The following is a 16,554-nucleotide window of genomic DNA, read 5'->3' as shown; positions in this document are numbered from 1 at the left end:
CTGAGCGTTTAGTTTCCCGAAGCCAAAAGTTCAGAGACTGCAAGAATGAATGACAGCAGAATGAAGGCGTCAGTGCAGCTGGTAGTCAGACCGACCCCTGCAACGGACTGTGGGCCGAACCAGACCTTCCCGGCAGTGTGTGAACTCTGCTCCCTCGCTGTCCGTGTGCCCGCACTGCTCGCCGCGCCCCGCCTGTCCCCGCCCCGAGCTCCCACACACCGCGCGTCGCTGTGCATCCCGTGTTGTTGTCCGTTTTCCTCCGCCCAAACAAATTAAAGCGACGCTTCCTGCCCGTCTCTTTAAGGAAAAAAATAGGTTCTGTTTGCTTTGAGAATTAGAAGCTGGCGGCAGTTCCGCGCGCAGGAGCGGAGCCGCACCGCGACCTTCGGCAGCGCGGGAAGCCGAGCGCGGCGGAAAGGAACGGAACGGAACGAGGGCGAGGCGCGGGGAGCGACGCCCAATGGGAAACGCGGAGGGGGGCGGGGCGCGAGGCGGGGCGCCCAATGAGGAAGGCGGGGCGCAGAGCGCGGCGTCCAATGGGAGAGGCGGAGGGGGGCTGGACTTCCGCGCTGGGCGGAGCCGCCGGGGTCGCTCGCGGCCGCCGGTTCTTGGCAGGGCTCGGCGCTGCTGGCCGCTCCGCTCGGCCCGGCGGTCCCTGGAAGCGCGGCGCGATGGCGGTCGGCGGGTACGGGCGGTACCGGGCGGTCATCTTCACAGCCATGTTCGTCGGGTACACGCTATACTACTTCAACCGCAAAACCTTCTCGTTCGTCATGCCCGCCGTCATGGCCGAGGTGCCGCTGGACAAAGACGACCTGGGTGAGTGCGGCCGGGCGGGGAGCTGCGGGCCGGGCTGCGGGAGCGCTGACAGCGCGCCGTGCCGCCGCAGGTCTGATCACCAGCAGCCAGTCCGCCGCGTACGCCGTCAGCAAGTTCGTGAGCGGCGTGCTGTCCGACCGGCTGTCCGCACGCTGGCTGTTCGCCGCCGGGCTGCTGCTCGTCGGGATCGTCAACGTGCTGTTCTCGTGGAGCGGCTCCGTCGGCGCCTTCGCCGCGCTGTGGTTCCTGAACGGGCTGGCGCAGGGGCTGGGCTGGCCGCCGTGCGGGAAGGTGCTGCGGAAGGTGAGCGTTCGGGATCCAGAAGCGCTGTGGGAAACGGGGCGAGCGGCCGCGGCGTCCGGCTCCAAGCGGAGCAGCCGGGCTGAGAGGAGCCGTCGGAGCTGCTGTGAGCGCTGCGAGCCATCCGCGCCCTGGTTCTGAAGGCGTTCGCGAGCGGAGCTTGCAGCCGTTCTCGCGTCGCCGACAGCCGAATGGCTCCGAGCGCACCTTTTGGTGAGGAGCTGACGGTTAAGCCCGGTGCTTAATCACAGAATTGCTGGGGCTGGGAGGGATCTCTGGAGATCGCCAAGCCCACCCCCTGACCACCTGCCCAGGTGGGCTTCCAGACGGGTCTTCAATATCTCGGGAGTGGGAGACTCCCCCGGCTCTCTGGGCAGCCTGTTCCAGGGCTCCATCACCCTGACAGTAAAGTTCTTCCTTGTGTTAGCGTGGATCTTAATGCGGCGGTGAGTCCTAAAGATCCCCCCAGCTCTCCCCTTACTGCTCACAGCGCAGCGCCAGCAGACGTTTCCAGGAGGACGCTGCTCCTACCCAGTGAGTACACAGAACTGCATGCTCACAGATTTGCCTTTCCCATCCCATGGCTCAGTTTCATCGTCTGTAAATGGAAATAGTCCTGAGCTGGCTCACGGTACGAACACCTGTCAAGCTCCTGTGACTGACACTGGCATAACATTTGGAGCTTCCTACATGACCGGGGTCGAGAGGAGAGGCTTCCACTTCCTTTGGGCTTGTAGAGCTGTGCTCGGGTTGCCCAGAACGCTCAGACTGGACTTATATTGAGGTTTTTCAGGTACAACGTTGCATTCTTCTTTCACAGCCCTTACTCCATTTTTCTTGTTGTTGCACAGTGGTTTGAGCCTTCCCAGTTTGGGACTTGGTGGGCAATCCTGTCTACAAGCATGAACTTGGCTGGAGGCTTAGGCCCCATTGTCGCTGCTCTCGTGTCTCTGAACTACGATTGGCGCATGACTTTGTCCTTCTCTGGCTTCATCTGCGTGATTGTCTCTTTTGTTTGCCTTGTCCTGATTAAAAATGAGCCAGCGGATGTTGGGCTGCCCAACATTGACCAAGGAACCAAGAAAGGGAAGAAAGGTGAGCAATAGATTCAGCTGTAAGTGAGCAGTGAGTGAGATGCTGCTGTGCCTTCTGTGTGTTCTGGTACACGTGTGTCACCCTTAGTGGACAGAGCTCTCAGTCCTTCCTTCTTCCTGAAGCTGCTGTTCAGGAGGATACATTTAAAGGAATGCTTTCAGCAGCTTTATTCTGCTAAGTGCCAAGCTGTTGTATTTTACTTTAAAATCATACATACACATATATATGTGTGTGTGCTTTATTTTATATGTATGTATATGAAATAATATGACTTATAGCTGAAACACACACACATATATAAAAATCATACACCAAACCACATGCAGGTGGGGGCTGATATTTCTGAGGCTGTGGAATCGACATGCAGAGGGAGGGCCTGGCCACCACTGCAGTTCTGTTGCTCAGTCCACCAATCCATGTTGTTTCATCTCCCAGTCCGTATTATTTCCTCATACTGAGTACCACCCTGCTTTCACAGGACCTTGGTTTTTATGGATTATGAGCTGAGCCTTCCAAGGGGTAATGGAGAGGAAAAAGTGCAGCAGCAGGAAATGGCTCCTTAAGCTTTTCTCCCCTGTTGCAGAGCTCTCCCCTCTGCAGCTCTCCCCTCACCCCTCCACGGTTCTCCTGACCCCTGCCTTGTGGTGGACTCTGCTCAGTGTTTTTCTGTCCTAACTAGGACATCTGGTTAGTAAATGTTTGTTCAAAGCACTGAGTGTGATGCTTCTCTGAAAGCAGAAGAGGTAGAGGAGAATTGCAACATAGGTTTGCTGCCGAATTTTAAAGACTAGTGGAAACTCATCCATCACCTGCACTGTCCTGTGATGCTTGTGTTGCTGGACTGCCTTTCTTAGTGTAAGAAAGCAGTGTTGCTTCCCCGGGGTGTTTTTTGGGGAGAATATGTCTGCAGGGTGTGACTGATGCAAAGACCAAGGTACAACCTGAAAGCCAGCATCTCTGGATGAATATCTTCCCTGTGAGGGTGTCCTTATCAGAAATCCTCCTCTGACAGCTTTTCGTGCTGCCCCTGAGTTGCTGTGGTTCTGTGGCAGTGCTCAAGCAGGAGTAAGGCTGATCCTGATCTTTCTTACAGGTTCCCCCAGTGACAACAGCACTTTGGCAGAGCTGCTCCTCTCGCCATACCTTTGGGTGCTCTCTACAGGCTACCTGGTGGTGTTTGGTGTCAAAACCTGCTGTACTGACTGGGGACAGCTCTTCCTGATCCAGGAGAGGGGACAATCCATGCTTGTGGGTAAGAGGCAAAGCTGCACTTTTAGATGTTGTGGCTGTAGTTTGAGAGGTGTTCAGAGAGCTCAGCTGGGAACAGCAAGAGAACCCAGACGCACCTGGCTGCTTTGATGCACACAGGTATTGAGATAAGTTGCTGATACAGTTACTGCTTGTGCTGAGTGCCTCGGTGCTGTCCTGTGCCCTCCTGGCAGACTGTGATGTTCCTGCACAGCTGGAGGATCTCATCCAGCAGTGCTGCTTGAAGCTCACAGTAAGCTGGCAGCACTGAGCTTGGTCTAAAGCACATCAACCACAGCTGATGGACTGTTGTTTCCTTGGCTCTGTTCTAGGTAGTTCCTACATGAGTGCCTTGGAGATCGGGGGCCTGGTGGGAAGCATTGCTGCTGGATACCTTTCTGACAGAGCAGTAGCAAAAGTAAGTATACAGGTTGCATGCTAGCTGTGTGCTAGCATGGCTTCAATGTGAGCTGCTTCTGAACTTTTTTTGGCTTCTTTGGGGAGTGCTTAAAGGTATATTTTTTTTCCTCCTGTAATACCTGCATCGGTGCACACAGACCTACGCTTTTCTTGTGCACACATTTATGTTATTCTGGAGATTCAGGATGTCTAGAATGCATAGGCAGAGCATAGCTGCTTTGTGCTAGAAAATATTCAGTTTCACATCATCTTCTGCCTTCCCAAGCTCTTCTGGATGTAGCTGTGTCTAAGTGACCCTGCTTTGAAATGCGACTTATAAAAACCAGACCATTCCTGGTTTAACCCCTCTCTTTCCCTTCACGCAGACATAGTTTGAAGGCATGCAGCCCATCTCAACAGCATAACAGAGGTGTTAAATGGGTGCAGTCAGGTTGGCATTGCCTCTGCAGGACACAGCTGCAAGAAGTAGACCCGTTCCCAGTTCTGCTTTGTGCTTTCTGAATTTCCATGTTAAAAGAGATGCAATGTGGTTGTTGATAGTTTTGTGGTTTTTTTTTTTCCAACCTGAAGAAACTAAAACCCAGCTCACTGGGTTCTTCTTCAAACGAAGCCAGAAGTCTTGCTAAAAGATGTGCTTCTGATGCACCACTCGTGTTTCTGACAGGGCTGTGAGGATGGCATTCGTGACTGTGAATATAAACTGGCAGGAATCCTTGCAGGCTCTCACCCTTGTTTTTCCTGGCTGTGTCACAGGTCGGTCTGTCGAACTACGGGAACCCTCGGCACGCGCTGCTCCTTTCCATGATGGCAGGGATGTGTGTCTCCATGTTCCTTTTCCGAGTAACAGTCACAGGCAACTCTCCCAAGGTAATCCATGCCCAAGCAGTTGGGCACCAGTTATGTGCAGGGTGTAGGTGTGGGAGGGGTGCCTTCGTGGCTTGAGGGGAACCACGCAAATGCAGTGGGGTGGCAGGGTTAGGTGGTGTGTGTTTGAAGGCTGATCAAGTGAAAATGTTTCCAGTGGTGGCGATGGATGAGAGGTGTAAACCAAGAGAAAAGATAAAAATTCGTTATGGTGGAGAGTAACTTTAAGCAGTTCTTGTCAATGTAATGTCATTATGTTATGCTATGAGAAGAACTGCCCATGCAGAGAAATGTAGGGCACTTCTGCTGACATTTGATCAGCAAGGAGTTTGGTGCAGCTTTGAAGCTTCAGTGTGAAAACTGACTGTAGTCCTAGATGCAGGATCTGCCTAGCAATGACAAATGTGTTGATGTTTTGCAATAGGTGTCTGTCAGGTTCAGTGATTTTCAGCATTAAAACTAGCTGGCAGTTTTTTCTAAGCATAGATCTGACTTGAATCTGACACTGATTGCTAAATAACTGAAATGCATTTTCTCCATCTTACTCTTTTCTTCTTCAGGAAAATCACTTCTGGACTGTAGCCTTCCAACCTCTAGCTGATCTTACAGGCCTAAAAGAACACGAGGTTTCTGCCTTGCATTTCTTTCTCCCTCTGCCTGTTTCTGCTTTCACTGATCTGCTTTTTTCCAATCCTGCAAGGTTGGTTAGCACTACAGACCTTAGAACCAGGGCATTGAGAAGATTACTGTAAGTTTTGTAAAAGAAATCTTTTCTTATAACCATTTGATAACACTAACTGACTGTAAAAAGTCTGAATTCAAAACTCTCAAGTTTCATATAAGAAGTTCTGAGGATATTTGCTCATTGGGTGAAATTTAGTTACTTAAGGGGGTTTGAATGTGCTCAGAAGGAATGATCCTTCTCCTGCAGGTGCTTTTCTGTGTAACTTTGGCAAGTTCTTTCCTAACTCTGTTTCTATTCCCCACCTGGAAAATACGATGTACTTATTCCCTCCTGAGCATCTTGAAACAGTGTTTATTGTTCATAAAGCATGCTGCAGTCTGGAGACTGGACAGTTACTTACTCCTTGTTGTCTTTCCATAAGCGATTAGAAAGAACTACCTGGTTCGGAATTTTTCAGAGTGTATGCTAACACCGAACTGAAAATGTTGAGCTTTTGTTGTTGTGTTGTTTCTGTTTAGTGACAGCAAGGTTGTTGGATAGTCTTTATCACTATCTGATCCATTGCTTGCATCTGAACTGAGAATGGCTTTTTTAGTCAGGTGTCCCCGGAATCATTTTTAGAGATGATCTGAGTTGCAGCTCTCTGTCATTTCACAGACCCGTTGCCCAAGCCCATCTGTGTTCTGGTTCTTCCTTACAGAATGGGGCATGTCGTGTGCACACAGCTTAGGGGCTGATCTGCAGGACAGTGGGAAGCTCGCCCTTGCTAACTGGTGTGTTGGAGATGCAGCTGGGTTGTGTGTCTCAGGCTTGAGCTCTTCTGTCTGCAGATTAAGGAATCAATGTCAGCCAGAAAATGTCAAAGCCTCTTCCTCGTACTGTGCACCTATGTAGCTGCTGACTTGGCAGTGGCAAAACACAAAGATCTTGTTTGTTTTGACAGCTGTGGATCCTGACTTTGGGAGCTGTGTTTGGGTTTTCCTCGTACGGGCCCATCGCCCTGTTTGGGGTTATAGCCAACGAAAGTGCCCCTGCCAACCTCTGTGGCACCTCCCATGCTATTGTGGCTCTGATGGCCAATGGTGAGTAATGTCCAATTTCCCCCTTCCCAGAAATTGACCGCCACTCGTGTTATTGGGGAGGTACGGCATGACCCCTCAGTGCCAAGTTAATGATCACAGGAAGGCATCTAACAAGCAGACATATGAGCTGGGAGTCCCAGAGACATTTTCTGGCATATGTGACAGGTTTTTGTCGTGCTTTAAGCTCAAACAACACCTAAAACAAAAAGTTAAAAAGCAGTATCACCAAGTGAAAGTGAGAAGTTCAAGTGTTGCTAGCTTTCTGTTTGTTTTCTTTACAGTTGGGGGATTTCTGGCTGGCCTGCCCTTCAGTACCATTGCCAAGCACTACAGCTGGGCCACAGCCTTCTGGGTGGCTGAAATCACCTGTGCTGTTAGCACTGTGGCTTTCTTCTTACTGAGGAACATCCGCACCAAGATGGGGCGGATTCCCAGAAAAGCTGACTGAGGATAAACTGCTTGATGAAAAGGATGCTCCTGCACTGACACGAATGAATGATACTTGTTTTTTATTTAACTGGCCTAAGAGTGAGTTTACCTGTTGCTGCAACCTAGATAAAAATCTCAATTTCTCATTCATTTTCATGTGCCTGAAGACACAAGGTTCCTGCTACTGATGGCTTTTTCCCTTGAGATGTGATAATTCAGCTAGTTTACACGTGCAGTGATTTTGCTGTACCTCCTTTTTACAGCACTATTGGTAAAGCAAGCAGGTCTCACAGCCTGAGGTACTAAGCTAAAAGTGCTGTAAAATAACTGGCTTCAGGTGCTGTCACATTTCATTTTGTCCTTCTTGTTGTTCTCAGCCACTACCTGTCATTTTAGCCTCGTTGTTAGGAGCACTGACTTGCACCTTTGCTGCGTTCATTCATCTCTTGTAGCTGCTGTAAATGCAGCTGTCTTAATTGACTTAGGCCAGAGCTCCCTGCTATCTCTGCCCTTGAACTGTGACAGAACAGTGAATAATGATTATTACAGTACAGCTCCACAACTGATTTGAGAGCGGTGTTGCTTTAGCTTTACCTTGGATTGGTTTTTATAAAGTAGCGTTATGTTCTGGCCAAGTGGAACACTGATGTAGTGCTGTGATGTGGCTCTCCACAGCCACTTAGAAATAGGCAGGTTTCCAAGAAAACTCTCAGTACTTCAGGGAAAAGCATTTAGAGAAGCTCCTTCTGTTAACTGATTGTGCCCAGTGTGATTCCTGTTTACGATGTTAATGATTTGCAAGGTAGGCAGCTGCTGCCAGCACAGCTTGCAGTGCACACTGCAGAGCAGCTAGGATAACAGAGCAGCAGGTATTGCACCAGCAGTTGCCATGGGCACACATCTTCTGCAGCTAGGTTTTACGTAAGCTGGTATTTCTAGCATTGGGTTGTGTTTTGTCATTAAAAGATGCATAATATGGAATGTTTTCAGCTCCAAACTGCATTTTTTTACAGTTCTGAAAACCTGAGTGAGGCTACCGCTGGCAGTGGGCAGCACTGATCACTCTAACCCAACGCTCTTGGCAATAACTAGACTCAGGTTTTTGGTCATAATTTTGTTGAATAACCTCACCCTTTCCCCAGAGGGATTTATTGCTTTTGGATCCTGGAAGAGGAGAGTTCAACTCATGAAGAATCACAGGTACTTAACTGCTTGGTTGCAAGAGCAGATGGTCAGCCTTAATTAAAATAATGGAAGTAAACGACATTTTGTACTTAATTATATCTTGTACTATCTGTGAAATAAAAATGGAGCAGTGTCTTTAGGGTTCTGGTTGTCTTGAGGAGAATGGTAAAAGCAGAACTGTCCAAAACCCCTTATCCTCGTGAGGTGGTACTGGTGTAGACTTTTCCAACAGAAAACAAGAGGCCATCCACCTCTCTAAGGAACATTTATTATTTCTACACAGAAACCCTTTGTAAAATTATAAATTAGAGCTATACAGAAAAAATTCAAATATACAGTCGTGAAAGGAAACAATTGTAGTAGAGCTATGCTGCGTCTTCCACTGTTCACTCACAGGTCTAGAAGCTGCAAAACCAGAAAAAGTTTCTGTGGCCCAGAAGTAAAGAGCAGCAATAAATCTGTTTAAGGTCAATTTTACATGAGAGGAGCAAAACAAAGTATCCTGGGAGATAGGAAACGTTTTCAGATTATGAGGTCTCTGCTGTGGTGAAGAGAGCTCTGAGACACAGCTGCCAGGGAAGAAAAAGGCCCTGCTCTTCATGGAGAGGAGACCATGCAACAGGCAACTCATTTTCTATGATCCAGGTCCGAATGGTCCAGCTTTCTCAGCCACCTCCAAAGCAAGCTTCAAGTTCTGATCAAACAATTCACATCTAAAATTGAGAAAATCAGAAGAGGATGGATGGCTTTACTTATAGAAAGGCTAAGGCAGACAGCACCTCTACAACGCCTGGCTGTGCATCCTTCAAGGAGAGATCCTGTAACTTAAGAGACAGCAATCTGACTGCTGACAACCTTGGACTGACTGTCTGCTAAGAAGAAAGCTTCTCACGTAGGCTTTGACACTATGGTAGGACTGCAGGGATCATACCAAGGAGACGCAACTCCCATTTCTTTAGTAGTGCAGCACTGGAAGAAGCACTGCCTCTGCCATGTAGAATCAGAAACGTTATGAGTTGGAAGGGACTTTTAAAGGTCACGTGGTCCAACTCCCCTGCATACCTGCAGCAGTCACTGTTTTCCCTCTTCTGTCATCTCCGTATCTGCTTTGTGACTTCAGGGCTGCACCAGCACTTGCTACTGCACAGTCACAAAGCAAAGCAGGGCTGAGGCTGATTTACTAGCAGTAGGCTTCTCCCTTACCTGATGGGCATCTCCAGGGAGTAGAAAGGATTCTTCAGAGCAAAGTCAGAGTAAATCTCATAGATCTTGCGGAGTAGAGCATCTATCCCTGCCTGCCTGGGGTCAGCAAGCACCACAAATTTAATCCCTGGAACCACAAAGAGGAGCATGAGGAGGGCCGAGCCCCGGGTAGCCCTGCAGAGCAGAGCAGGCCGGGCAATACCTGTCAGCGTCTGGAAGCAGTGCAGCTTGAAGGTGTCGGTCTCCAGCATCTCGATACCTGAGCTGCCCACCTCTGGGGAGAGCTGCGAGCCAATAGCGAACAGCCTGCAAGGAAACGGCCTTGAGGCCGCGGCCCGCCCCGCCGCCCCCATCTCCTTCCCCCCTCCCGGCCCCGCCGCCCCCGGCTCACGAGTGAAACATGGAGGCCAACATCAGCTTCTCGTTGGAGGAGAGGCGGTGGCGGCCGAAGCGGATGGACACGGGGTAGTTGGCGGGGTTGCTGAGGAACTCCAGCACATCCTTGCCGTCGGCCGTCAGACGCCCGTTGACCTCGGCGCCGTTGATGGCGAGCACGGCGTGGCCCACTGCGGGGACAGCGCGGCGTCAGCGGGGCCCGGCGCGGCCCGGCGCCCCCCCCGCCCGGCGCGCACCGCGGATGCCGTCGCGCTGCCCGAACGCCACGACGACGCGTTCGTCGCGCGGGCGCAGGACCAGGTCCAGCGGGAAGCTGAACGTCTTCTCGGTGTCGCTGCGCGGCGCGTAGTGATCCAGCTGGTAGATGAGGCCGCCCGCCTTGTTCACCACGTACACGCTGAAGATCGCCATGGCGCCGCCCGCCCGCGGAAGTGGCGTCGTCGCGTCTGTCGGCGGAAGTGACGTCACGGCACCCGCCCTCCCCCGCGGGGTCTTCCGGCTGCCGCGCGTGCGGAGCTTCCTTTCTCGGCGGACATCTTGGGAGCAGCAGCAGCCGCAGCATGGTGAGCGCGGGGCCGGGTGCGGGCGGCGGGGGGTCGGAGCGAACGGCGGGGCGCCGCCGCCTTCCCTCATCGTTCCGTCCCTTTTCCCGTCTCGCAGCCGCCCAAAGACGATAAGAAGAAGAAGGACGCGGGCAAGTCCGCCAAGAAGGACAAGGATCCGGTCAACAAGTCGGGCGGAAAGGCCAAGAAAAAGGTAGGAGCCCGCGGGGGGAGCGGGGCCGCCGGCCTTACCCACACACGGCCCGAGCCGGGCTCTGGCTGCGGGCTGTGGGAGCCGCTGTATGAGGGGTGAATCGTAGAGCGCGGCGCTCAGTCCGAGTAACGCGGCGCTGTGCTCCTGTCTGTGTGCCTCGTTTGTTCTGTTTGAGGGGCGAGAGGGAGCCAGCTGAGGGCGTGGTGCGTAGGACGTGCCGAAAGACCGAGGCCAGTCTTTAGAGATTGCTTAGAAGATGGATTAACGGTTGGTTCCTCTCTTTTTGAGTAGAAGTGGTCCAAGGGGAAAGTGAGAGACAAGTTGAACAACCTTGTCCTGTTTGACAAGGCCACCTACGACAAGCTGTGCAAAGAAGTGCCCAACTACAAACTCATCACACCAGCGGTGGTCTCAGAGAGACTGAAGATTCGAGGCTCTCTGGCCAGGGCTGCTCTGCAGGAACTGCTCGGTAAAGGTAAGCCTTCAGAACTCTGGAAGAACACCAGGCTGCTGGAATTGGGGATTTTCACCACTACTTTACACCATTTCATGCTGCACCTGAAGTACACAATTTGTCATGTTTTCAAAAGCTGCTGCCTTCATCTATATTTCAAAGGCTTGATGCATTTAGTAGTAATGCTGTGCTAAGGAATTTCTGTTAAAATAGGCTGTAACGCAGCCACTCCTGGTCCTGAACAAAAGCTGCATGCGTACATGTGCTCAGTCATTATCCTGCTAACACCAATTCCATTCTTTCTGTGGAAACAGTCTTTAATCTGTAATGTTAAGTATCATGAACAGTAGGGGTATTTTCTTTTAGACATCTTTTGGCTCACTGCATTAAAATGACAGCACAGCATCCCTGGTATCATGCAGTAGATGTGCACTAAAACCACCTCTTTCACAGGTTTGATCAAACTGGTGTCTAAGCACCGAGCCCAAGTGATCTACACCAGAAACACAAAAGGTGGCGATGCTCCTGCTGCAGGGGAGGACGCGTAAGAAGGTGAGACAGCAGACTGTTCATATACTGTTCATATACATCCAAGGCTAGCAAACAGCTGCAGGAAGCATGTGATGTGTGGTTCCATATTGCTTGGGGTTGGTCAGTTCTCCAGTCTGTTCAGAGACTTTTACTTGCTCTCTGACTTTCAAGGTGGAATTTCTGGAAAAACCAGACCTTGGGATTAGAAGGATTAGCTGTTTTGTCTGCATTGCCCTTTGGATGGGGAAAGCAGCATGATCTCTCCCACCATTATGGACTGTAGATCATACATCCTTGCTGCCAAAGCATGCCATGACTGATTGCCCTCGTGTAAGCAGAAACTCCCAGAAATTTGCTTTGAGCTGCTGGTCTGATTTGGGACTTCTTGCTTTGCAGGTTCTCCAGTGACCTCCTCAGCAATGTCTTATACAGATGTATACAATAAAATTATTGAAATAATTACTTTGCTTCTTTTTCAAAAATGCGTATGTTTCATTATTCATGTGTTACTCGATGTAGATTCTGGTATAAACTGGGGTTTATCTTGTTATACCAGCCACTTTTTGACAGGTTTTCTTTTTTTTTTGCTTTCATAAAGCACTGCAAATGCATCATAAAGTTTCCCACTATAAAAGAATGCTTAACGTCAGTAGCTGCTAGAGGTGATGTGAGACACATTCAGTTTTAGTAAGAAGAAAACAGAAGCCTCTTTCTTGCATAGGGTAGGATATTTTGATTATTTGTTTCAACTTCTTCTAACCAGCCATGACCCTTTGTTTCTTCACGAGGAAACAAGATTGATCAGGGCAGGGTAAAGGGAGATAACAGACTTAAAATAAAGCAAAAGAACATTATTTAGAGGGATAACTGCGCATACAAAAAAAACCTGAGCCTTCCTTTCTCCTGCTGAAGGTTAATTAGTTACCCTTCATAAGAGGCAGAACTGGATTTTTTAGTAAGTTTATTTAAAGAGATACTATGCTAAAATGCAACGTAGGACACTGGCAAGAGATGCTGTGTAAGGTGGAATTTCTGTCTATGAAGGCACTGTCTGGGCAATGGACTATCCCTGCTGGCAGGATCTGTCTTTGTATTGTCTGCGACTTCAGAAATTAATGCCTAGATACATGGTACATGCTCTTGAGAGAGAGTGCATCTGCTGCAGCATCCCCTTGACGTGTAGCTTTCAGTAATGGTGCTCAATTCATCACTTCCATGCTAATATGACCTTTCAAGAGACTGAATGCATCTAGATGTGTACATACATACACAAGTACTGAAAACCTTGGCACTGACAGAAGGTACAGCTATCTCTAGTCCACCTTTTCGCAGAGATCGGAGCCTGGTTTCTTCCGTGTTCTTCTGATCACCTTTTTTTCTTCTTTCCTCCTGATTCAGCTCTAAACTGATGTCTGAAAGAGAGCACAGATGTCAGCATTGAATAACCTTTATGAAGAGGTAATGAGAACTGCCTCATCTCATAAAATAGTGCTACGTGTGATAATTTAAAACAGGAGCTCCCCTCAATTTGTTCAGTTATTTCAGTGAACCATGCTTCAGCTACTTGACAGCCATCATAGAATGGCTTATGGGGTTGGAAGGGGCACAGCACTGCAGGTGGGGCCTTCCAGGGGCAGAGCAGAGGGGCACAACCCCCTCCCTCTCCTCTCCTTCTCCTCTCCCTGCTGCCACCCCTCTGTTGCTGCAGCCCAGGACTGTCGGCCTTCCGGGCTGCAGGCGCACACTGCTGCCTCACGTCCCGCTTCTGTCCATCAGGACCCCAAGTCCTTCTCCGCAGGGCTGCTCTCAACCAGTTCTTCTCCAGTCTGGCCTCATGACTGGCATTGTCCCGACCCAAGAGCAGCACCTGGCCTTGTTGAACCTCATCAGGTTCTCAGGGCCCACTTTCTGAGCCCATCCAGGTCCCTCTGGATGGCGTCCCTTCCTGCTCTTGTGTCCACTGCACCCCTCAGTTTGTTGTCCTCTGCTCACACTCAACTCAGCATCAGTTCTGTGCTATTCAGGCTCACCTTGACTGCCACCTCCTGCCATGATTCCAAACCCGGCCGAAGGAAGGAAGCCAGCTGTCCCCCGTCTGGGAGGTATGGTCAAAATTGGCACCAACACGCTCTGCTGGGAGCTTTTTGAGCTTCTGCTTCTCCTCTAAAAGGCAATTCGGGGAGAATTTTTCAGTCAAATTCCTTTTGATGCTTCAGTGCAGTACTGGACCGTATTCAAAGGTAAATGTATACAAGCTGCTTACTTTGCTTGAGAAATTCCTCATATGAAGGTCCAATTTGTTGTTTGCTTCCATCTTCCTCATCTTCATCTGTTAGCCACGGAGGTTTTGCTCCTGGAAGGCAGAGGGAAAATGCATTCAATCACTGCAGTGAAATTAGTGGCTCAGCCTGAGAGAGGGAATATTCCCTCTTCCCCTGTACCTGCACCTTGCTCTGTAAAGTAAGCAGTAAAGAAAAAGTCAAGTTTATGTTCTGTAAATCACACCGAGAGGCAGATACTTTGCACAGCAGTAGCACAGATGTTTGTAGCACTGTCACATTTCTCACAATATGAAAGTGTTCTATTTTAGCATATTAATACTGTAGCAAAAGAGTGAGCACCTTTGGGTATGCTGTAATTGCTTTAAGTTACCCCTCCTGCAACCCTGTGTTTTTGGGGTAGCTGGAAAAGGAGCTGAGAAGCAAGTAAGATTACCTGTATGAACGTTTCCTTTCCCTTCTGTTTCCTGTTAAGGAAAACAGAAAACAATAATTAGCAAGTGATGCTTTTAAGTGCCTCTGTGAACAGGGGATGACACAGTGTGTGCTGTACACAAGGAACACCTGAGAAATTCCCTTTCAGTTCTGCTACAGAAAGGGCAACTATTCTCTCTCTAAGGAGAGCTCTCTTAAAGTGCATTTTAAACAAAGTTTGCTTCAATGGAAGTGTGACCCAGTGGTAAATCTCAGCTCATTGTCTGCTTGACTGCAAAGATGCCTTTTTCAGCTTGAGGTTCACTGGGGTGACTGTAACCCCTCGTTTTGTTTTGTAACTCGTAATTTGTAGCTACTTAAATTGAATTCATTAGTAACATTGCGCTCCCACCTGGTGGCCAATGAAGGTCAAAGCCTGGCCTGATTCCATCCAGCTTAAATCTGGTCCTGTCTGCATTGCGCTTGGACCGGGCAGCTCAGCACAACCAGAGGTGTCCCTGGAACACAGGAACCACAAAGCAGGCTGAGAGATGAGCCTGAAACAGTGCTGAAGTGGTGTTCAGTGGGTTCTGTGATAAGAAAAAAAGGAGAGTTGGTGTTTGGATATCATAGAATGGCCTGGGTTGCAAAGGAGCACAGCGCTCATCCAGTTCCAACCCCCCGCTGTGTGCAGGTCACCAACCAGCAGCCCAGGCTGCCCAGAGCCACATCCAGCCTGGCCTTGAGTGCCTGCAGGGATGGGACATCCACAGCCTCCTCGGGCAACCTGTTCCAGTGCCTCACAGTGCCTTCTGTGTGGAAAAACTTCCTTCTAATATCCAACCTAAACCTCCCCTGTCTCAGTTTAAAATCATTCCCGTGTAAACAGTCATTCCCCCTCCTTCCTTCAAGTACTGGAAGGCCACAATGAGTACACACAGTGCGTTTTTATGACAGTTGCTGATCACATACTTCTTTGTGGAGGGGAGAACAATTTGCCTGGGCGTTTGTTGCCTGCTGTACTTCAGGTAAAAGTTAATTAAGGACATGAATGAACGGCGGATGCTGAGGCCCGGGATTGGGGCGGGGAAACGGCTCTTACCGGGCAGATCCCACAGCGGAGCTGCAGCCGGGAGGTCCAACACAACGCTCTGTCTCTGTTGGAGGCTGAGTTCGATTCAGGAAAAAGCAACGAGATTTCTGGTACTCAGCGGTGCCCGCCAACTCCCCCCCCCCCCTCCCTCACCCCGCCATCCCGTCCCACCCCCGTCGCTCGGCGCAGCAGCGCTGGATACGGCTCAGCTCCGCGGCACCAACCTCGAGGGCCGCCCGCACGATGTCCCGCTGCCTCCGTTCCGCCTCCCGGATGCGGGCCGCCATCTGCGGGGACAGAACGGCGCTGAGGGGCGGTCCGTTAACGAGCGGATGACGGATGGCGGCTTGCGGGGGCCCCGCATCCCTCACCTGCCGGATGTTTTCCTCCTCGCGCTCCTCGTGCGCTCCCACCGCCTTTCGCAACGCCGCCGCGAACCGCTCGTATTCCTCAGCCGGCACCACGAACCGCTCCCGCAGCGCCGCATCCGCGCGGTTCTCCCTCCAGAACCGCACCGTCTCCCGTCGGTGCTCAGCCCTGGGACGGGAGGAGCGCGGAGGGACGGCGGTCACGGCCAGCACGGCGGTCGCGGCCGGCACCGAGCCCACCGCCCGCTCCTACCCGGCCAGGTGCTGCAGGAGCCCGGCGTGGGGCAGAGCCAACGCTCCGCTCCTCCCGTCCCTCCGCACGCCTCTCCCGCAGCACAGACACCACACGCGCCGCTCGTGCTCCGCCGGGTCGTAGCGCCGCACCGCAGCGCCGTCCATCGCCGCCCGTGCCGCCGCCACCTCCTCCTCCAAGCGGCCCAGCGCCTCCTGCAGCCGCCGCCGGTGCGCGGTGCTGTACAGATGGCGGCGGCCGGTGAAGAACGTGCGGCGGCACAGCGAGCAGCGATACACCGCCATGGCCGCCGAGCGCCGCGCGGAGGAGCCTCGGTTAAACCCCGCCCACAGCCGCGTCCGCGGGGCTTAACGAGGCTCCTCCCGTCGCTTTAGGGCTCCCCCTGGCGGCAGAGAGTTGTACAACCATGGGAGTGGGAAGGGAGCTCAAAGGCCGCCTGGTGCCGCTCCCTGCAGTGCACAGGGACACCCACAGCTCCAGCAGTGCTCACAGCCCCAGCGGCCTGACCTGGGCTGTCTGCAGGGACGGGGCACCACCGCCTCTCTGGGCAACCTGTTCCTAATTTCAGTTTTCCTAACAGAAAACAGCCTTGCGGCGTGCTGCCCTTAAGCCTGCATGGCTCTAAAGCACAGACATGCAGCATGTGGGGCTGAGCTGTGGGAAAAAGAAGAGGCTGCGAA

The 16,554-nt window shown here is 51.3% G+C and overlaps 4 protein-coding genes across 6 annotated transcripts; 2 read left to right on the top strand and 2 right to left on the bottom strand.

Moving 5' to 3' along the window:
* Positions 1-540: 540 nt before the first annotated feature.
* Positions 541-8,262, top strand: SLC37A4 (solute carrier family 37 member 4). 2 transcript variants are annotated; one of them, XM_085209480.1, is made up of 9 exons: positions 541-819; positions 890-1,122; positions 1,971-2,214; positions 3,308-3,466; positions 3,795-3,880; positions 4,636-4,749; positions 5,307-5,372; positions 6,375-6,513; positions 6,795-8,262. In XM_085209480.1, exons 1-9 carry the CDS (start codon positions 672-674, stop codon positions 6,959-6,961), a joined length of 1,356 nt encoding a protein of 451 aa, XP_085065606.1. In that variant the 5' UTR covers positions 541-671; the 3' UTR covers positions 6,962-8,262. The 2 variants fall into 2 exon arrangements, with proteins under 2 accessions (XP_085065606.1, XP_085065608.1); XM_085209482.1 differs by lacking the exon at positions 5,307-5,372 and having other exon boundaries at positions 543-819.
* Positions 8,263-8,375: 113 nt separating this feature from the next.
* TRAPPC4 (trafficking protein particle complex subunit 4) lies at positions 8,376-10,137 on the bottom strand. Of its 2 annotated transcripts, XM_085209485.1 has the most exons (5): positions 9,963-10,137; positions 9,722-9,896; positions 9,533-9,636; positions 9,331-9,457; positions 8,376-8,840 (listed from the first exon to the last, which is right to left on the bottom strand). In XM_085209485.1, the coding sequence occupies exons 1-5, from the start codon at positions 10,135-10,137 to the stop codon at positions 8,762-8,764; spliced, it is 660 nt and encodes a 219-aa protein (XP_085065611.1). In that variant the 3' UTR covers positions 8,376-8,761. The 2 variants fall into 2 exon arrangements, with proteins under 2 accessions (XP_085065611.1, XP_085065610.1); XM_085209484.1 differs by having other exon boundaries at positions 9,331-9,636.
* On the top strand, positions 10,132-11,926 carry RPS25 (ribosomal protein S25). Its single transcript, XM_003212730.5, has 5 exons — positions 10,132-10,289; positions 10,387-10,482; positions 10,774-10,957; positions 11,390-11,488; positions 11,864-11,926. Exons 1-4 carry the CDS (start codon positions 10,287-10,289, stop codon positions 11,482-11,484), a joined length of 378 nt encoding a protein of 125 aa, XP_003212778.1. The 5' UTR covers positions 10,132-10,286; the 3' UTR covers positions 11,485-11,488; positions 11,864-11,926.
* Positions 11,927-12,411: 485 nt separating this feature from the next.
* On the bottom strand, positions 12,412-16,225 carry CENATAC (centrosomal AT-AC splicing factor). The gene is made up of 9 exons (XM_085209483.1): positions 15,875-16,225; positions 15,625-15,790; positions 15,478-15,540; positions 15,263-15,327; positions 14,573-14,678; positions 14,183-14,213; positions 13,731-13,820; positions 13,498-13,630; positions 12,412-12,879 (listed from the first exon to the last, which is right to left on the bottom strand). The coding sequence occupies exons 1-9, from the start codon at positions 16,156-16,158 to the stop codon at positions 12,834-12,836; spliced, it is 984 nt and encodes a 327-aa protein (XP_085065609.1). The 5' UTR covers positions 16,159-16,225; the 3' UTR covers positions 12,412-12,833.
* Between the last annotated feature and the right edge of the window lie 329 nt (positions 16,226-16,554).

The sequence above is a fragment of the Meleagris gallopavo genome, chromosome 26 (assembly GCF_905368555.1).
Source record: "Meleagris gallopavo chromosome 26, MGAL_WU_HG_1.1, whole genome shotgun sequence".
Classification (NCBI taxonomy): domain Eukaryota; kingdom Metazoa; phylum Chordata; class Aves; order Galliformes; family Phasianidae; genus Meleagris; species Meleagris gallopavo.
Note: the sequence above shows the minus strand (reverse complement) of the source record. Positions and strands in the feature narration are given on the sequence as shown.